Source organism: Bubalus kerabau, chromosome 21 (genome assembly GCF_029407905.1).
Source record: "Bubalus kerabau isolate K-KA32 ecotype Philippines breed swamp buffalo chromosome 21, PCC_UOA_SB_1v2, whole genome shotgun sequence".
Taxonomy (NCBI): Eukaryota; Metazoa; Chordata; class Mammalia; order Artiodactyla; family Bovidae; genus Bubalus; species Bubalus kerabau.
In genome coordinates, this window is record NC_073644.1 from 27,261,674 (window position 1) to 27,284,220 (window position 22,547).

Genomic DNA, 22,547 nt, shown 5'->3' on the forward strand with positions numbered 1-22,547 from the left:
TGGTTTCCTAATTGTCTTGCTTTTTCTATTGCTTCCTTTTTTCTCCCTGCTTGGCTTTTTTAATTAATTGAGGATTCTTTTTTCTTTTTTAACATTTTCTCCTTTAACTTGACAGTCAAACACTATTTCTAACATTTTATTTGAAATTTTATTTTTATTAATATACTTTCAATTTTCCCATGAATATCTGATAACAAAATGTGCCTCATATTTTATTTTAATACAGTATGCTTTTTAATTACATTATGAGTTAGAGCATTTTAACTCATATTTCTGACATTCAGACATATATACTTTTGCTATAAAACATTTTGGTGTCTCTCTTTTAGATTCTCTAGTTAGATATTATAATTTTTACTGCCATTTCTTATAATATTATTATTTTGCACTGACCATGTTTGACTTTATCTACATATTTACCTTTTTTGTTATTCATCATTTCTCCTTGCAATTATATCCTCTCTCTGCAATCATTTTCCTTCTTCCTGAATTGCATCCTCTCTGGTAGGAACATAGGCCATAAACCCAGTTTTACTTTATCTAAAATATTTCTTCATTACAGTTGTTCCAAACCAGCAAATGAGACTGAAAAGGAAGTGTAGAACAGCACAGCAAAACCAAGAATAAAATCAAAGTAAAGAGTTTGAAAGAGTGATAAAGGAGTTAGCTATATCAGATGCCAAAGATGACTTTGCTTAGAGCCATTTTAGTGAAATGGTAGAAGTCTGAAGGGTGAAGGAGATAAAGAAATGGGAACAGAAGAGGTGACAAGAGGTTTTCAAATTCCTCTGAAGAAATGGAAAGCCAAGTGGCCACATAGCCTCCTTACAATCCAGTTTATACCTATTACACTTGTTTGTTTGATGAGTCAGTTAAGGTTCAAGTAACACTGTCACACAAAGTCACATAGCGTGCTAGTACCTAGATCTGCTTGAGCTTTCAAGTATCCAGTGATACATTCAGTGCTATCACCAGGAATTTCCAGAATGTGGCACAACAGATGAAATCTCCTTACTATGAGTTACTGTCCTTCCATAGATATTAATCATCAAACACCATTGTACTTTTCAGCTTCCATGAGTCACCTGGAATTTAGTTCATATTGTTTGTTGAAAAAAATGTGATTAGTTACACATACTTGAAAGACATTGTTTTATTATTATACACATCTTTGGTAGTATCTATTGTCCCATGGATTCATTTAGATCCTTTGGTTCAAGCCAACAAATGGTTTAGTAAATTTTTGGCATCCATGATAACTGCACTGTTTTGCAGATTTTCTTCTGATTGTTGAAATCTTTCTAGCCCCAGAGCAATTCTATATCAGTAACAAGAAGCTAAGACAAAAATAAGGTCATAAGATTTTTGCATTCTCGATGTAGTTTATAAAGAAGTTCATCTGTTTCTGACCCTTGATTTCTTATAGCTGCAAACTGGTTTCTGTCTCCAGGCTCACCCCTATTTGCATGATTGTGTTGTGCATTTTCTTTACACTTGCAGTTGAAACTTGCAAATAGTTTCAAAAAAATAATTTCAAAAACAATTATGTTTATTTGTGTGTAAATGAAATAAAGCTACTGGAGGTATTTATAATGGAACTGGATGTCTTTAGAGTAGAAAAATATTGTATATCTTCTTGAAGATTCAAAATAAGTCAGTGAGCTCTATAATTAATCATTTTTGATATAATGTTTTTATTGTGAATTGATTTTAGGGAAATGCTATTTTAAAGTATCCACTTGACTCATTTGCATCAAAATAAGTAGGTCTCATAAGACTGTAAAGATATACTGTGAATAGTCATCAAAGAGAATTGTTCAGCCACAGTTCATAAGTGAACACCAAACAGGCCTGTGTAGGGCATTCATTTGACCACATTTTTAAAATCAAAGGATTTAGTTACTCTTGGACAGATGACTGACAGGCAAAGAAATGGAAACTTTAAGAATATGTTCATCTCTAAAATACAGTGATGGCTTAACCTATTTTTTAGCCTTCATGTAATTCCATTTTCAACTTTTTAAAAAGAATTAATTTTCATTTACACAGTGTTAGGTCTTTTTTCTTGTGAGGATAATTTCTATTACAGAATTTTTAAAATTGTTTTATTAACATCTTTCTTCTAAATCACAGAGATTAGTAGTTTCAGAATTAAGATAAAACTTTTATTTCTTTGTTTCTATTTGAACTGTTCAAGAGAACTGTGTGTGAAATTTAGCAACTTAGGTAAACAAAATATCCAAATTATTATCTTTATAATTTGTAAGTCAAATATCCATCAGAATGCAGTCATTTTATTCCAGCACCAATTATATCTTCTATGAAACTAAGAAGTTGGTAAGGTTTGAAGTTTATTTATACTATTATGTATGTAAAAAATATTAGATTAGTTATTTGTTATATCTCATAGCATGTTTTATGATTGTAATGTATACAAAAGATATACATATGTATTTTCAAATAAAGGAATAGACTTGATCTTTTAACTATGAACTATGAGATTTCATAGTATCTGTTACCAATCAGCTTGGTTTCTCCCATGTCATCAGAGTTTTAATATTTTAGCTGAGTTCCAAATACAGAATCTTGAAACATATTATTATTTATATAATTAGAGTAATAGAGTAGTCCTTTATGAATTTCCTTAAAGGCTGGCTCCAAATTTGTGAATGCATGTGAGTTTCATTTTTCTTAAGTATACCTATGAGGTTGACAAAGGAGATTTCCAGAAATGAGCTATGATCTTTAACACCAGTCTGTGGAACGGATTTGATAATAAAGAAATATCTCATTACTTTTGAGATTTGTGTATTGTACATGTGCGGCTTGGTAACTGAGTACTACAAAAAGACCAGCATTAGCTGGATTTTGTAGATCTGTCATTCCTGCCATGCCAAAAATCTGTGGGGTAGTTTGTAATTGCCATTGTTTGGGTTATTACAATAAACAGAACTGATAGGGTTTATACTATTTGCCTTGTGAGCTGCACTTCACATCATTCTGTTGAATTAAAATTGCATGCACATATCTTCGCTTATCAGTTTTATTTATGTCAGAAATAGAGAAAGGCAGTATGCTTTCAGTATATGGAATCTTATAACAAGCAGGTCAGAAATTATAATCATTATTTTAATAGCCTCGTGCAAATGAATGACTGTATGTGTGCTCCTGTTATCTATCACCTAAAATATGTTCCGATAGGAAAATACTCTTATTTCCCTTATCATATTTTGTCAGAGCTTTAAATATGATTTTAATTGGATTACCTAAGGTAAAAATGCACATCTGCAGAACACAGGATTTTTTTTTTCTCTTCTTTGTCAAATATACATCTTTTTTTTCTTTGAGCTGCTTCTACTGTTGTTGCAATATTTGACTATGTTTATAGGTGAGAAACACAAGGAGATTCCGAAATGCTTTACCTTTCTTTCACAGTAAAGAATCTCTATAATATTTCCACTCTTAGGCTGAAGGCTTCTCACCTATGAAATTCTCAAGCTCACTAGCAGTCACATCAGATGTACTTGCAAATTTTCAGATACCTATGATGAGTTAATCCATGCATGCATACACAGATACATCCCTCAGAAATCCTTTACCCCCTAACAATTGTCACACATGGCCAGCACCACATACTCATACCCAGTTCCCACCCAGGTGTACTGGGAAGTGGTTTTTACTTCGAGAATGTGAAATGCTCCACACCTCTCATATTTGTCCTGCATGTTGCATTGATGAGATTTGTTTCTTGCAGTGATTCTATTAATTTCCTGTTTGAATGTCTTTTCTTGTGTATGGATTTTTAATGGATTTTTCTTGTGTATGCAGAAGATTTTTGTGTTCTTTTAAACTACCATCCACTTTTCAGGATACTTTTCTTCCAAAATATACAAATGAGGTATTGTTTAATAACCTGTCTCATAGAGTCAAATCTTCAGCAGTTGCATTAAAAACAAGTCCAGTAAAGGACAAACTGTTATTCACGAAGAACTGAGCGCTGTCCATGAACTATAAGTCCTGCCAAGTATTACTTTTGTATTTCAAGGGACTTCTGTTTTTTCAGTATTGACTGGTCTTTGTTTTCTGGCAAAACAATTTATAGTTCATTTTCAGATAACTATACATATGGTATTTGTATTTTAATTAAAAAGACTGTTGTTATGTCTGATTCTTATAAGCAGAAATTCATTATAAGGACACTTCTCATTTCCTTGAAATGTTCCCTTTATTTTTTTCCAGGGTTCCTAAATTGCAAAAGCCAGTTAAATTATGTCTTTGGGGAGTTAATTTTTGGCACCATATGTCTCTAAAAATGATTTAATTTTATCTAAAGTATGTTTGCAAAGATATTTATGTTCTGTAATGCACAGAGACAAGTTAAGGAATTTTCTTAAAGAAAAAAGCACTGGTCTGCTATTGTTCCCAATACAATAACATACAACGTATGTTTAAGCTTGCCAAGAATTCTGTTTATCTAGATTAATATATTGGTAATATCTGTTGTTGCCTTTTAAAACTTTGACTTAGCATAGTCTTTATGATATCAACATGATTGACATGAAACTGTTATTGCCATTATTCCTATTAGGGATAATTTTAGAAAACTTAAATCACAAAAAATCAATTGTAGTCTGAGGATTAATTTGAGGGGTTATAAAACAACTTTCTCCAAAGCTCCATTAATCAGTTTATATACCCTTAAACTTTTTCCAATGGATGTGCCACCAACCCTCCTCTAATACTAGAAAATTCAAATTCTCATAAAAATGGGTTACATAAGTCTTTCAATTTAGTATGAAATAAGTTATAAAGTAACTGTTCAACCTCTGTATTTATATGTGAACAGGGTGGGGAGAATACAAATTTTTTAGCAATTTATAAAATGTCTAGAAGTAGTGATTCTTTCCTTATTGATGTAAACTCATATACCTTGGGTAATTCTTTTATTATTGTTTATAATCACATTGAAGAGCTATATAACAAAAATCTTGTTTTACAAAAAAATAAAAATATTTTATGTTAGCCAGTGGTCAAGTATAATAGGATATTTTTTAAACTCAGATTTTAATACTGGGTTGTCCAAAACATTTGTTCAGCTTCTGAATCTCAATAGATTCTCCAAAAGTAATCCCACATCACAATGTATAAAGGATACCCTTCTTACAGAGATGTCAACTTAGCCGATGGGCATTTTTTTTTTTTTTAAGAAACAACCAAACATACAGTAATTTAAAGTTACATGTAAGCTATAAGTGAATAAATAAATTGTAATAATAGAACATTGTGTAGCTTTACCAGTTTTGTAAATCTTGATATTTGACATACTTGCTTTGGATGATAAAACCAGTATAGACAATTGTACACCAAACCCTGTATTTGCCTACTCCTTATACTATTGTTTCCTTATTTTCTCAGAGTTAATTGCTAGCCTCTTCTTAGTGTTCATCATTTCATCTGTGTTTTTAATACTATGTTTACATAGTAATTAATTTTCCTGGTGGCTGAGACCATAAAGAATCTGCCTATAATGTAGGAAACACAGGTTTGAGCTGTAGGTCAGGAAAATCCACTGGAGAAGGGAATGGCTACACACTCCAGTATTCTTACCTGAGAATCCCATGGGCAGAGGAACCTGGTGGGCTTCAGTCCGCAGGGTTGCAAAGAGTCAGATGTGACTGAGTGACTTTCACTTCACTTCCTCCTTTCTGAGTTAACTACTAGCCTTTTTTTAGTGTTTACCATTTCATCTGTGATTTCAATTCTACGTTTATGTAGTAGTTACTTTAAAATAACTATTAGTTTTCTTTCTTTCTTTTTGGCTGTGCTGGGTCTTCATTGCTTTGCACGGGCATTCTCTAGTTACGGCAACTGGGGGCTCCTCTCTAGTGACGGTTCGTGGGCTTCTCATAGCAACGGCTTCTCTTTTTGCAGAGCTCAGGCTCTAGGGCACACGGGCTTCGGTGGTTGCAGCTTGTGGGCTCAGTAGCTGTGTTTCCTGGGCTCTAGAGCACAGGCTCAATAGTCGTGCAAGGGCTTAGCTGCTCTGCAGCATGTCGGATCTTCCAGGACCAGCAATCGAACCCATGCCCCCTGCATTGGCAGATGTATTCTTATCCACTGTGCCACCAGAGAAGTCCTAGTTTTCTTTTTATTTATATCAATGTTATACTATGTATGTCGCTTGCAATTTTAGGGTATTTATTTTAAATGCTAGGATTTAGGGTATGAACTCACCACAGTGTATTTTTTTTTTTTCATTCCTCAAGAGTAGACAGATGTCCAAATTTTCATTATTGCAAGTTATGCTATACATGAGCTTTATTTTGTTTCCTTGATAATATATCGTGACCGTTTCAAAAGCATTATCTCTCAGACTTCAGCATGTGTTACATCACTTGTAGGTCTGGTTAAGACACAGGTTGCTACGTTTCAGAGTTCTAATTCAGTGAGTCTGAATGCCTGTTTCCTAACAAGCTCTGGGGTGATACTAATCCTTCTGGTCTTGAGAATCACTAGTCTAGAATTTGTAGATTTTTTTTTAATTTTTTTTTAATTTTATTTTATTTTTAAATTTTACAGAATTTGTAGAATTAAATACAATTTCTGGATCAAAGGGAAAATATGCCTGTAACTTCAATATGTAATGGCAAATTGCTCTTTAAAGTCTTTGTATAAGGGACTTCCCTTGCAGTCCAATGATTAAGACTTCACCTTCCAGCTCAGGGGGTGTGGGTTTGATCCCTGATTGGGGAGCTAAGATCCCACAGGCCTCTTGGCCATAAAACCAATAGTATTGAAACAAATCCAATGATGACTTTAAAAATTGTCTGCATCAAAAAATGAATAAAGTCTTTGTATCAAATTATGAACAAATTTGAACAATATATGAACTTTCAGGTTTTCCTACATCTTTACCAATGATTGATGTGGACAGTTGTTTTTTTTTTTTTAAGTAATTGCCAACTTTATGAGTGTGAAGTATGTTTGACTCTGCTGGAGCTTGAATATGTTTTCAAATGTTTATTGGCCAAATAACTCTCCTTTTCTGTGAGTTGCCTTTTTGTATTATTTGCTCATTTTTCTGGTAGATTGCTTGTATTGTTTCTTTTATTGATTTCTAAGGGTTCTTTCTTTGTTAAAGAAATTAATCCTTATCAGCTGTGTGTTATTAATATCATCTCTAAGCCTGTGGCTTGTTTTTACTCTAAATTTTAAGTTTTTAAAAAATTTGAATGTAATTAAATTTGTCATTTTTTCCATTAGAATTTATTATTTTAATATTTAGTTTAAAAAAATCATTCCCCTCTTAAAAATCATAAAATTAGCCTGTCATATTGCCATACAAAAATCTTAAAGTTTAGCTTTTCTCATTTTAATCTGTCTCACTTTTGTTTTAGTGTATATCAAGAGTTAAGGATCTAATTTTGTGTTGTATCTTTGTACAGGGAAAATCAATTGTGCCATCCTTTCTCCACTGACTTAAATGCTATCTTTATCATATTTTGAATTTCTGTATTTTATATGAATATTTCTGTTGTTCAGCTCTTTTTTTTTTTTTTTTGATTAGCTGTTTTTTATCCATTCCAGTGCTGATACTGCTCTTAGTACAGCTTTAAGACAAGTTTTATATGCTGCATGGAAAATTATTTGAGCTTATTCTATTTCACAGTCACCTTTGGTGTTCCTAGTCCTTTGTTCATCCATACGAACTTCAGGTCAAGTCCCACGAACCCTGATGAGATTATAGACAACTTGTGAAAAATTGATATGCCCATGATCCTCTCCTCACATATGTGGACATGTTTTATCTCCATTCATTCAATCCTTATTTTATATTTTTCAAAAATGTTTTTAAATTTACTTTATAAACTTCTACATATTCTTTAATAGATTAAAACCTAGGTATCTTACACTTTGGAGAAAGAAATGGCAACCACTCCAGTGTTCTTGCCTGGGAAATCCAATGGACAGAGGAGCCTGGCAGGCTACAGTCCATGGGGTCGCAAAGAGTCGGACACGACTGACGCAACTGAGCACAGCACAAACCAGCAACACCACCACCACCATCTTGCATTTTACATTGTGATTATGAACGGAATTTTTAAATTACAATTCAGATTTGGTTATAACTAATTTTTTTAATGCTACTGATCTTTTTCAATGCTACTCTTGTAGGAAAAAAATGTCCCTAAACTCTCATTACCTCCTATTACTGATTTATAGAGTTTCTTGAATAGATATTCTTCCTCTTATACCTATCTTTTTTCATTATTGCTTTGGCCAATGACATTTTAAAGGTATTGATTCCTGATATCCTTACTTATTTTTCTTTGGCATTCTTGGGACTGTTTCTAAAGTATCTCTATTTAGTAAACTGTTTGTTGGAAGGCTTTGGTTTATACCCTTTAACAGGTTAAAGAAATTGTCTCTGTTCCTTCCTATTTTGCCACAATAATGTTTTCATTGTTGATTGTTTTTGTTCAGTGTTAATTCATATCAAGTTCTTTTGGGAATGATTCTTTTCCTTTAATATATTGATGTATTACATGAAAATATTGTTGATAATCATTTTTAAATTTCTGGGATTATTAAATCATAGTTCCTCTGTACTGTCTTCAATTAAAATAATGAGCTCCTAGATGGTACAAACCATTCCATCAATCGATAAGTATTTATTAATCACCCTCTTATTACTAATAAATCAACTTCAGTCTTAAACCAAGCAACAAATTAGGACAACAATTTTACTTTGCATTCAGAAAATACAGATGGTAAATTATTTCCTTGCTCGGCAAAGAAGAGAGAAGAATTAAGAACCCATTGTTAACTACTTTTGCATAAGAAATTGGGCCAAAACGTAACAGCTTAAACCAACATAGCTTCACTTTCTCACAAAGTTTCTGAGGGTCAAGAATGAAGAGGTGCTTAGCTGGGTGGTTTTGGCTCAAGGTCTCCCACAAGATTGCAATCGAGTTATTGGTTGGAGTGGCAGTCATCTGAACAGGCTAGAGAATCTGCTTCCATTATCACTCACAGGGCTGTTGTTCATTTCCTCACCATGTGAGTCTTTCCACAGAGCTGCTCACACAACATGGGAGCTGGCTCCCCCCAGATCAAATGATCTGAGAGAAAGAGAGAAAAAACCCAGGGCAGAAGTCACAGCTCTGTGTGTGTGTGTGTGTGTGCGCATATGTGTTGGAAGTAGCATTCTATCTTCTACCATATTCTATTCAGTACAAGAGAGTCACTAAGTCCAGCCCACACTCAAAAGGAAGAGAATTCGGCTTAATTTCTTAAAGGGAAGAACTATCAAATAATTTGAGAGCCTATTTTAAAAATCACACTTATGAATACTTTTTTTCCCTTGACAGTAAATAACAGATCCTTCAACACTATTTCACTCTCTTTTACAATGTATCCCAGTTGTCCCCTTTGAGCTAGGCAAAGCAAGGCTTTACTTTATTCTTGTGTCAACCATAATGTAAACCAGACCATTTTATGCTCCACTCTAGCCCTGGAGAAGGAAAAGGCAACCCACTGACCCACTGCAGCATTCTTGCCTGAGAAATGCCATGGACAGAGGAGCCTGGCAGGATACAGTTCATGGGAGTACAAAAGAGTTGAATATGACTTAGCAACTAATCAACAAAAACTAGCCCTAGAAAATAACTGAAAAGGTGGTGCTCTGAAATTTTGGGGTTTTTTTTTGTTTTTTTTTTTTAATTTTATTTTATTTTTAAACTTTACATAATTGTATTAGTTTTGCCAAATATCAAAACGAATCCACCACAGGTTCTATGCTAAGAACACAAGAATGGTATAAGATGATATTTTGGTACTGATTTGATTATGGCTAGTCCTAATGTTTTTGTTTTGTTTTGTTTTGTTTTGTTTTTTGAAACCTGTAATTGGAATATCAAATAGTGTTACTTTATTCTTAGCATATTGTATTTTTACACACATGTAAACCCGTTTAGCACATGACCCCCTGGTGGCTCAGACAGTAAAGCGTCTGCCTGGAATGCGGGAGACCTGAGTTCGATTCCTGGGTCGGGAAGATCTCCTGGAGAAGGAAATGGCAATCCACTCCAGCACTCTTGCCTGGAAAATCCCATGGATGGAGGAGCCTGGTAGGCTATACAGTCCATGGGGTCACAAAGAGTCGGACATGACTGAGCAACTTCACTAAACCCATTTAGAGGATTTGTGTGGTATGATCTATGCAATATAGCATTTAATACTAAAGCCAGGTTTATGTGATATATAGGAGTCAGCAGCTATCATGAATTTATGTAGGCAGACAAAGTAACAGAGATTTTAAAAATTCATATAATTTAGTGTATTAAAACAAGAAAATGAAGAATCTCTCATTCTTATAAGACTCAAACCAGGAAGCCCAGAATACTGGAGGCATCGAACTGGAGTCTCCTGCATTGCAGGCAGATTCTTTACTAAGTGAGCTATCAGGGAAGCCCCGTTCTTATAAAAGACAATATTAATTTATTCTGTTTTACTGTCAATGAGTATCTAGCTTTAAAGTGTAAATAAATGTCAAGAACCTACATTTAATCAGAAGATATATTTTACCAAATGTGTAAATGAGTATTGTACATTGCATGCAGTACTCACAAGGGTACATTATACACAGTGCTCACATTGACACAAAATCACCAGCTCTATCTCCATATGTCATGTCAAAATGGACATTGACTTGTTTTCCTCCCCATAAATAGGTACATACATAGTGATCATTATCTCAAAAGAAGTATCAGTGAATTCCAACTTTGAGTTTCCCTCAGCAAAGAGTTCACAAAGCAGGTATTAGAGGCAGACTACTAAATGTGCTACACATTTGAACTGCTCAGTAACCGTTGTCAGAAAACTCTTTCTTCCTCTTTGCCATTTAAAATGGTTCAAAGTACGTAACAGCTGTTTCCTGATTCTGCTTTCCTGACATTGTTGATCCCTCACTTCCTCTTTTCGTATACAAAATCAAGGGCAACGAAGTTGAGGTTCTTGTCCCAAAATGCCTCTTCCTGCACTAATATTACTCCTCCTTAGACTTTTATAAGAATATTCCATTCTCTTCCAAAATTCTTGAAATCCTTGCTTGGGGCTTATCAGTAGGCCAGTCCATCTGGCAGTGGCTTTCCATTCTTTCTTCTGAGTACACAGCAAGTGCCCTTGCTAACCTCCCACCCAGTGGGTTTGTGTCCCTCTCTGTCCTTTATTGTTTCTTCTATCACTTACTTCCTCATCCCACCTCACCTTCCCTAAAATCTGAATGAGAGGGCAGGCATATCATCATTTCAGGAAATGATTATGCTTCGGTAATGTAATCATCGGCATGTTTCATTCCAAAAACACTGGGTTAATTGAAGTTGATGAGATCAAAAACCATTTCAGTTACTTTGGTCCCACCTGAATTCTGCATCCACTTAAAGGACTTTTCCACTCACAGCTTAACTCTCTCTCTCTTTCTTTTGTTGTTCAGTCGCTCAGTCATGTCTGACTCTTTGTAACCCCATGGACTGCAGCACGCCAGGCTTCCCTGTCCTCCAGTATTTCTTGGAGTTTGCTCAACCTCATGTCCACTGAGTCAGTGATGCCATCCAACCATCTCATCCTTTGTCATCCCCTTCTCCTCCCAATTCAATCTTTCCCAGCATTAGGGTCCTTTCCAATGAGTCGTCTCTTCACATTAGGTGGCCAAAACATTGGGAGCTTCAGCATCAGTCCTTCCAATGAATATTCAGGGCTGATTTCCTTTAGGATTGACTGGTTTGAGTCCCTTGCTGTCCAAGGGACTCTCAAGAGTGTTCTCCAACACCACAGTTAAAAGCATCAATTCTGTGGCACTCAGCCTTCTTTGTGGTCCAACTCTCACATCCATACATGACTACAGGAAAAGCCATAGCTTTCACTATATGGACCTTTTTTAGGCAAAGTAATGTCTCATCTTTTCAATACTCTGTCTAGGTTTGTCATAGCTTTTCTTCCAAGGAGTAAGTGTCTCTTAATTTCATGGCTGCAGTCATTCTCCACAATGATTTTGGAGCCCAAGCTCTCTTTCTTTAATTTTTCCTTTATGTATTTTTGTGAGTCTTGCATTTACTTGGTTTATTTTTTTCTCTTCTTCCATTATTTTGTAAGTTCCTGAACATCTTATTCACTTCTTCACTTTTGACACTAAAATTTTACCATCTCACTCTATTGAGTTAGTATCAGTAAGTATTTATTGAGTGATCACTGTTGGCTGACATCTTACAACTGGGCTTTTATCATAACCACTTTCCTAAAAGGGTGTCATCATGACCAATTCTTAATCAACTGTCCTTCCCAGGTCTTAAATATTTTTCCATATATATATATGTTTCTATAGATAGATAGATATGTTTATATAGATATATATAGATAGATATGTTTATATAGATATATATATATAGATAGATAGTTTATATAGATATATATAGATAGATAGATACATTTATATAGATACAGTTGATCATTATATTGTCTTTAATGTGCATATGTATGCATATATATGTGACCTTTATTGGATTCTGATTCTTCTTTAAGAACGCCTTCAGTTATTCTCTTCCTGGTTTATCTTTTTGTAGAGGCTTATTAGCTATAGATTTTTGAGATATTGCTCTTTCTTATTTGATACTTAAAGAACATCTCTACTTAAGTAGCTTCAGTTACTACTTAAAGTAATAATTTAAGACCTTTGTGGCTACCTTAAGCTAGAGCACAGAAGAGTGAATACAGTTGACTTACTATATACAGCAGCTTCTCCTCATTAAGATGTGGGTGTGGGAAGCATGGTCATCCAGTTCACGATGGTTGATAAGCTCCCACTTGGAAAATCTTCCACACATTGAAGAACGTCCACTTGTGAAAAAAAACTTACCTTCACTTTTAGGAAATCTTCTAGAATTCATCTTCCTTTTATTTGCCTTCTGAAGGCAAATAAATACTTTGGCAAATAAATACTTCTGAAGGCAAATAAATACTTCTTGAAGTATTTATTTAAATAAATATTGAAATATTACAGAAAAATTAATATTGACAGATTTTCCTCTTCAAAAAGTGATTTACCATTTAGTTCAATAGCTTAAATTATCTGAAATGCCCAGAAACTAATCTCAAGTAGTGTATTTCAGCCTTTACCAAGATAAAATAGCTTTAGAGGCAAGGTTACTTTTTCATCCTAAATGAATCAATTAACCAAGAATGGAGACTTTGTTTTCTGTGGATTTACCTAGATACCTATGTGTGGCTTTTTTCAATGCATAATGAAGATCATAAAGATAAAGAATTCACAGGTAGCAGCATGTAGCTACTTTAAAGATGGTGATTTTTAAGTAAACTGTTTTATTGAAATATGCACATAGGAAGCTCCACAAGTTACAGGGGCACTGCTTGATGAAGTTTTGCTAGCCTCCCTTAAATGTAACCAGTACCCAGAATAATAAATAGAACATAAAATGGCCATTTTATGTGATGTTTTAATTCTTTTATGAAGAAATATTTGATATGAAAATTTTGGTATTTATTTCTTTGTTCTGGAAAACACATCTAAAAAGAAAGCAACATAAACAGATATTCATATTACCAAAAAAAAAAGCATTTTCAGTTATAGAAACTTATGAGTAATATTTTTAATATTTTTTTGGGTTAATTTTTATGAAGCTTATTTTTTTGAAAATAATTATAGCAATTCTGTATGGTACAGCTATGCTAGCTGTTGAAGGACAAGTGTAGCTTGCCTTGGTAACACTTCTACTGTGGTTTTTTGCTTTTATATTAAATTTCCAAAAGATGGAGAATGCCTCACAGGAGAAATCTTTCTTTCTCTGTATAGTTTCTGCATTTAAAGTCACTTGTAAACATCACGTCCACTGTATTTGAGTGCAGTGAGATGTTCCTATGTCACATAGTCAGAGGGAGGTAGATTAATAGGGAATTCTAGCTGGAAATTTCTTCCCTGTTATTGTTCTCCCTAGCAGTTGATGGCTAAGTTAATTCTCTTTAGTTTTGTCATGCTCTAAAGCACACATTGCCAAGCCATTGTAAGGCTTTATGAGGAGAAAAAAAGAAGTCGACGGTGTCCATCAAAGTCTTCAAGTTGCATTTTTAAACTTTGGCCTGACCTGATGTGCCATTCAAAGAAGCTGCAAAAGATTATTTTTAAAGAAAGGTTCAATATGTCCCGAGGCTATCGGTTTTGAGTTAAACTGGGTGAAGTAGAAATATTTTACTCATCAGCTTTGCAGTCACAGAGTTTGCTTCAGCTAGAACAAAACTGCTGAGGCATTTAGAGAAAATTAACCCCCCATCCTGGCGGCCAGATGTGACTGGTTTCTGATGAATGCACATGAGTGGGCTGAAAAATCAAGAGACTGTGAAATTCCTGTCAGGCCCATACAGTGCGGAATGGGCTATTGACTGCTTTCTATATTTCCCTCCATCATTCTTCTTGAACACTGCCATTAATTTCCTCTCCCGCTCTGACTTGTGTTTTTGCCCCCCTCCCTCTCCCCTGTAGTTCTGTCAGCTGCAAAGGAGGATACACAAGTTGTGGCAGAAGCACTTCGAGCTGGTGGTCTTCTACAGCCGGATGAGGCTGGCCAAGTTCCAGACAGACTCTCAAGAGAGTATTCAGAAAATATTAGTTGTGCAGGTAGGTGACTGCAGGGAAGTGGGAAAGATCATTCTGATCTAGATTGAAAAGCAAATGATGGGTAGTGTGATGAAGCATTAAAACCATATCCCATCAGAGTTTTATAAATTTTTAACCTCTTTAATAAACTGGAATTGCATGAAGGATGAATTCAGTAAGTTAGCATATACACCATGCATACTTTGGGAGAAAAGGGAAATTGAACTTCTCTCTCACAGACCTCAGGATGGATTTTTATACATACATTTGATATACGTATAGATTTTCCAATCTTCAGGCATTGCAGACACTGTTCGGCTGTTTAAAAGACACTGTCAACAGTTGCCTTATGTTGCTTTTGTGTGAAATCTACTTTGAAAATGAGACTTGTGATTATTCTATTTAACTGTTTTCTTTCCCCTTCTATTTTTGCAAGAGGCTCATCCTCCTCTTGCTAGCTGTTGAAGGACAAGTGTAGCTTGCCTTGGTAACACTTCTACTGTGGTTCTTTGCTTTTATATTAAATTTCCAAAAGATGGAGAATGCCTCACAGGAGAAATCTTTCTTTCTCTGTATAGTTTCTGCATTTAAAGTCACTTGTAAACATCACGTCCACGTACCCATCCTCATGCTAGCTAACTGTTTTCTTTCCCCTTCTATTTTTGCAAGAGGCTCATCCTCCTAAGCCGATTTGGAGATGACTTTATTTGAAAAATAAGCAATTGGGGAGGAGAATGTATTAATAACTGTGGTTCCAGATACATGTGAAATTTTACTCTTTGTCTCTGTAGAAACGTCTAGAGGATCAGTTGTCCTTATTTTAAGACTCTGATCTCTTTTGGAAGCCCATATTAACTGTTTGAAGACTATTATTTGAAAACTACTCACATTTTTATCAAATGAATATTTTGCTATTTGAAATGTTATAATATGTGTATAAAACAATCTTCCAAAAGAAAACATCCACCACCAGTTCTATCAAGAATAAAAAGAACCTCTTCTACTAAAAAGTAACATCATAAAAAACCATAGATTTTATTAACTTAAGGTATTAACAATGTATGCTGAAACTGACCGAACAAAATTCTTTTCTAAATATCTTAATTATGTGTGCATTTCATGATGCTTTTAATGCAATTAAGCAAGTGGGTGTTGCAAAGCTCTTGCAAAGCTATTTCAAAATTTCATTTTTACTTGTGGCTATTTTTGCTGTTTCCTTCTGAGTAGTATATAGATAGATATATAGACAAATACCCCATATATAATGGAGAAGGAAATGGCAACCCACTCCAGTATTCTTGCCTGGAGAATCCCAGGGACAGAGGAGCCTGGTGGGCTGTGCACAGAGTCGGCCATGACTGAAGTGACTTAGCAGCAGCAGCAGCAGCAACCCCATATATAAAGTATGAAACTTGAAAAAGTGTCAGTTGCTCAGTCTGTCTAAATCTTTGCAACCCATGGATTGTAGCCCACCAGGCTCCTCTGTTCATAGTATTTCCCAGGGAAAAATACTGGAGTGGGTAGCCATTCCCTTTGCCAGGAGATCTTCCCAACCCATGGTTCAAACCCAGATCTCCCGCGCTACAGGCAAGTTCTTTACCTTCTGAGCCACCAGTTCAGTTCAGTTCAGTTCAGTCGCTCAGTCATGTCTGACTCTTCGTGACCCCATGAATCGCAGCACACCAGGCCTCCCTGTCCATCACCAACTCCAGAATTCACTCAAACTCACGTCCATCGAGTCAGTGATGCCATCCAGCCATCTCATCCTCTATCGTCCCCTTCTCCTCCTGCCCCCAATCCCTCCCAGCATCAGAGTCTTTTCCAATGAGCCAACTCTTCGCATGAGGTGACCAAATCATTGGAGTTTCAGCTTTAGCATCAGTCCTTCCAAAGAACACCCTGGACTGACCTCCACCAGGGAAGTCCATAAAAAGAATATATGTACTTTAACAAATATATGTACTTTATATATATGCTTTATTTATATACTTTATATAAGAGTTCTATTGATAATAGATTACAACAAAGATTTTAAATAATTGGAGAAATTTAAATTTTTGGAAAGGCAGTGCTTTTTTTTTTTTTAATTTTATTTTATTTTTAAACTTTACATAACTGTATTAGTTTTGCCAAATATCAAAATGAATCCGCCACAGGTATACATGTGTTCCCCATCCCGAACCCTCCTCCCTCCTCCCTCCCCATTCCATCCCTCTGGGTCGTCCCAGTGCACTAGCCCCAAGCATCCAGTATCGTGCATCGAACCTGGACTGGCAACTCGTTTCATACATGATATTTTACATGTTTCAATGCCATTCTCCCAAATCTTCCCACCCTCTCCCTCTCCCACAGAGTCCATAAGACTGTTCTATACATCAGTGTCTCTTTTGCTGTCTTGTACACAGGGTTATTGTTACCATCTTTCTAAATTCCATATATATGCGTTAGTATACTGTATTGGTGTTTTTCTTTCTGGCTTACTTCACTCTGTATAATAGGCTCCAGTTTCATCCACCTCATTAGAACTGATTCAAATGTATTCTTTTTAATGGCTGAATAATACTCCATTGTGTATATGTACCATAGCTTTCTTATCCATTCATCTGCTGATGGACATCTAGGTTGTGCTTAAAATGTGTAGGTTTAATAGAAATTCATATGCGAATTTGAGTATAAACATTCTTTTAAACATTCAAAGGTGATCTGCATGTTCTAATTATTGTCTTTTAAAAATCGTGTATTTCTGCCCAAATGTAAACATTCTCAAAAGTCTTACCAGTGATAAATTTGCATTATGGTATATTTTGAAATATTGATAATGTCAATGCTGCTGCTGCTGCTAAGTCGCTTCAGTCGTGTCCGACTCTGTGCGATCCCAGAGACGGCAGCGCAGCAGGCTCCCCCGTCCCTGGGATTCTCCAGGCAAGAACACTGGAGTGGGTTGCCATTTCCTTCTCCAATGCATGAAAGTAAAAAGTGAAAGTGAAGTCGCTCAGTCGTGTCTGACTCCTAGCGACCCCATGGACTGCAGCCCACCAGGATTCTCCGTCCATGGGATTTTCCAGGCAAGAGTACTGGAGTGGGGTGCCATTGCCTTCTCTGATAATGTCAATAGAAATTATTTGAATATGGGTAAAATGAATTCTAAATCCATAATCTTCAATAGTCCTTATTCTAATTTGCATTAGAAATTCACCAATAGTTTCTTTACCAAACTTGATTTTAAATTACTTATCTTTATGCCTGTTACATCCCAGCTGAAGTGAAAGGACAGAAATGATAGGACCATGTCAGGAGGAAAACTCAATTACTCAATACCTAGAGATACAGCAGCAAGACTGGGTTGTATGTGGGGAACTTGAGGAGCATAACATAGTGGATTCTCTTCTTATCTACCTGAGATACCTTTCATTTAGAAAATCTCAAGTTTGGCTTTTAATCAAAATTTGAAAATGTCATTTCCATGATCTTGCCATAAACCTATAGAAACATGTGCAGTCCTCTGGAAAATTCAAGTCCAAACCCCTCAACATGGTACACAGTCCCCAGCTCCTGCTAACCTTCCCAGCTTCCTCCATCTCCACACAATTTCCTTCAGTCAATTTTAGCCACTCCAAAATTCCTACTAATCAGGACACCTTCTATTTATTCCTTCTTCTACTCCTTTTTCTGTAATACTCTTTCTTACCGTTCCTGTTAAAAAACACCTGATTCAAATCAAACATCTCCTTTGCAAAATCCTTCCCGAGTTCTTCCCCCTCCTTCCTCTTCCAGATGAATTAATTTAGACCTTCATTGATCTCCTACTGTACTCTGTGCACAGCACCATAACACAGTGATATATTCAGCAGCTAATGCTTCCTACCTGTTGGTAAGCCCTCCTTCCTAGAGGCTTCTAAATTCCCTTGGGGCTTTGCACCATCAGTGAAATTAGCTCAATTCTTGTTCCATTTTTAAGGGTGTATGGTAGCAAGGCCACCAAGGGGACTGAAAGTATTCCATGCCCATTTTCACCTATTAGATGCGCTCAGTTGCTGAGTCGTGTCTGACTGTGAGACCCCAAGGACTGCAGCCCACCAGGCTTCTCTATCCGTGGGCTTATCCAGGCAAGAATACCAGAGTTGGTTGACATTTCCTACTCCAGGGGATCTTCCCAACCCAGGGATTGAACGCATATCTCCTGCATTGACAGGTGGATTCTTTACCACTGAGCCACCTAGAAAGCCTTTTTCACTTACTATATCCAGTTTTTAAAAAGAAAGACATGACATTGTAAATCAACTATACTTCAATAAAAATTAACTAGAAAATAAAAGTAAAAGAAACACATGGTAGAGTGATTGGATATATTTGCAGAGTGAGTCAGTCTCTACAGTTTGACTCAACATGGCTAAAAATTGCTTAACAGACCAGATGCCTTTGCTCTCTGTTTTTATGATTTAGTAGCATATCCATGTTGGGCACTCTAATATTTTATATTTTGAAAGTAGTATTGTAATCATGCCATAAGCATTAGTGAACTATTTGACAAGAAAATCATCTGATGAACCTTCTGAAAAGTAAATTGTATGTGTAACTGATACTGAGGAATAGTAATTCAAAATACCTGTTGAACAGAAAAGGGCAACTTTGTTTCATCCTTGAGCTTGGAGCAGTTCCTTGCAAGACCTTCAAAATGCATAATTGGCAGCTCTTGCAGATGGCAGAAACCCAGGTGGTCTGATAAGCTTTTGAATTACATGATCAAGCAGGAACTGATAAAATGAACTATATCTGGAATGAGGAATCTGCATATTTAACATCGAAGCCACTTATATCAATGTGCATATAGGGATTTTAGTTTACCACAATTTTAATATGAGCCAAAGCAAGCTACTACAAATTTAGAGCCAATGCCATAATTCAGCTCTAGCCAGCAAGTAAGACATCTTAACTCCGACCATATGCAGTATACAGTCCTAACATCACATATAAGCCCATATAAAGTAAGTACTGCGATTTCATTTTAACATCATTATTTTTCTCTTTTTACTTTTAATGTATTTAATGTTGTGATCACACTAACATATTGTAGCAAGCCTGGCGTGCTACACTCCGTGGGGTCACAAAGAGTCAGACACCACTTAATGACCAAGCAGCAACAACAATGCTGTGATATTTTATATCTCTTTGGTAACTTATTTGGAAAAAAAGATTCATCGTAGACTCATCATTTAAGTGAGAGAATGTGATCTAGCTACACCAATGGTGATGTGCTCTTAGGCTATAAAGCACAGGTGTTTCGTTTAGTTACAGGATATAATAATTCTCATTGCTCTTTTTCAAAAGTTGAGTACTTCTGCAATATTTTATACAGGTTTGGAAAGTTTAGTTTACAGGTCATATTGATTCATTTGAGAGTGAATCAATTACACAGTTTAACATGTTTACAGATTGGTCATAGAAGCAAAATCCATCTTATTTAGAAGATATGTTCTTCAGACAGACAGAAACAGAATGAAGAGCTTCAAAAAAAGAATAAGACGTTCTCATTTAAAAGGGGGCTTCCCAGGTGGCACTAGAATCCACCTGCCAATACCAATTTAAGAGAGATGAGAAAGAAGTAAAATTTAGAATGCATTAAGTATAGAAGACTTCAGCATGGCAAACATCTAAATGACCGCTAAATGAAGGTCTATGCGTGAATATGTTGAAGAGCTCCAGAGGACAACATCTGGACCAATGGTGGCAGAGTCTGGAAGATGGGTTTGGGCCCAGTAGGAATACATTTTTCTAACAAGTGATGCTGTCCAAACATGTGCTGCTGATACTCAAGCAGAAGTTCCTGCAGTGGTAGAGAGAAAGCAAATGTTCTAAGAGGCAGCCAGAGAGCACCTCCTCCCAGGGCTCCTCCTGGAATACTCTCCTGACCCCCTTACACAACATCTGTTTGTGTGTCCATATCTCTACCCACTAGAATGTCAGCCTTCTCAGTTGGAAAGCATATTCTGGCACCGACTATAATTCTCAAAACATAGTAAGTACTCAAAAATCTTTACTGAGTGAATTTATTATTAAATGCACTAGTTTATTAAGACTGACTGTGATAACCTCACAGGTTCTTTTTCAGCTCTTAGTGCCTACAGTTGTGTAGTTAATAAAAGAAGCATTCTTGAGGTGCTTTGCCAGACATTTTGATGGCACGAAAGTAAGATGTTTAATCATTTCACATACACACATTCATGAATGCACACACAAAAACACACACAATACATATAGGGACAGCCCAATTTCCTGTTTCTGAAAAAGAACTGTACCAATGAAAAGAAGTCAGGAAAAAAAAAAAAAACCACAGGGTAGAAATCTAAAATTACTTAATAATGTGATATAAAAGAAAATCTCTGAAGCTATGTGATCTCTTTAAAGAAAAAGAAATTATAGAAATTTGGATTTTTAAAATAAATTCATTTAGAGATATGATTGAGGAATAACATTAAATTGCTAATCTTTACTGATTAACTCTAGATAGGAGTAGAAGATATTAAAATATAGTTGCCAGTAGTAAGACTATCTACTAGAAGTTCTAGAAATGAGATTTGTGATTTGTCCCTCACAAACTACTAGAGAAACAAAGTGTCGTAAAAGGTTGAATAATTCAAAATGCATGAAAGAAGACAGAATATAATAATGAACAAAATAAGCCCAAACATATTAGTAACCATAATAGCTAAATGATTTCATTACACAGTTTAAAGTAACAGGTTTACAGAGTGGTCGTAAAAGCAAAATCCATCTCATTTAGAAGTTATGTACTTCAGACAAATAGAAATGGAATGAAGAGCTTAGAAAAAAAAAATATGAAGTTCTAATTTAAATAGGAGCTTCCCAGGTGGTGCTAATGATAAAGAATCTGCCTACTAATGCCAGAGACATAAGACACAAGGGTTCATTTCCTAGGTTTGGAAGATCCCCTTGAGAAGGAAATGGCAACCCACTCCAGTATCTTTGCCTAAAAATTCCATAGACAGAGGAACCTGGCATGCTACTGTCTATGGAGTCACAAAGAGTTGGAGAGGACTGAGCACATAAACATAATTTAAAAAGAGAGAGAGAGACTTAAAAGCAAAAAGAATTAGAACACTAAAACATGGATGTTTCACATTGATAGAATATAAATATAACTTATTAAGGCACACAACAATGAACATAATGCACATGACAAAATAAGTTCAGAATATATAATGTAAGAACTGACTGAAAGCCAGAGAAAACTTAAAAGATTTGCGGTCACAATAGACAATACTAGCACATTTCCTTGAACTTTATAAAATCAAAAGAAAATGACGGTTTCACATAACAAAACCTGTAAGTTTTGGTTCAACTACAGAGAAATTCAACTTTAGAAAATGAGTTCAGTTCAGTTCAGTCACTCAATCGTGTCCGACTCTTTGCGACCCCATGAACCGCACAGCACGCCAGGCCTCCCTGTCCGTCACCAACTCTCAGAGTCCACCCAAACCCATGTCCATTGAATTGGTGATGCCATCCAACCATCTGATCCTCTGTTGTCCCCTTCTCCTCCTGCCCTCATGTTCAGTTCAGTTCAGTTCAGTCGCTCAGTCATGTCCGACTCTTTGTGACCCCATGAATCGCAGCACGCCAGGCCTCCCTGTCCATCACCAACTCACGGAGTTTACTCAAACTCATGTCCATCGAGTCGGTGATGCCATCCAGCCATCTCATCCTTATGTTACTGTAATTTAATTTAACGACATGTTAAAATAGATATATTATATATTTTATATTTTTAAATATTATATTACTAAATATATGCTGAAAACACTTAATATCAAGGCAACATATACTTACTCTAATAAAAGTCACAAAAAGAATTTATAATAAA

General features: G+C 35.6%; 1 protein-coding gene across 1 annotated transcript in view; it reads left to right on the plus strand.

The window, feature by feature from the left end:
* Window positions 1-22,547, plus strand: part of CCDC178 (coiled-coil domain containing 178) — a 387,324-nt gene that overhangs the window by 327,676 nt on the left and 37,101 nt on the right. The window contains exons 20-21 of the mRNA XM_055558994.1: window positions 3,467-3,539; window positions 14,553-14,686. Coding sequence (XP_055414969.1) covers window positions 3,467-3,539; window positions 14,553-14,686 — 207 coding nt within the window. The remainder of the gene's footprint in view (window positions 1-3,466; window positions 3,540-14,552; window positions 14,687-22,547) is intronic.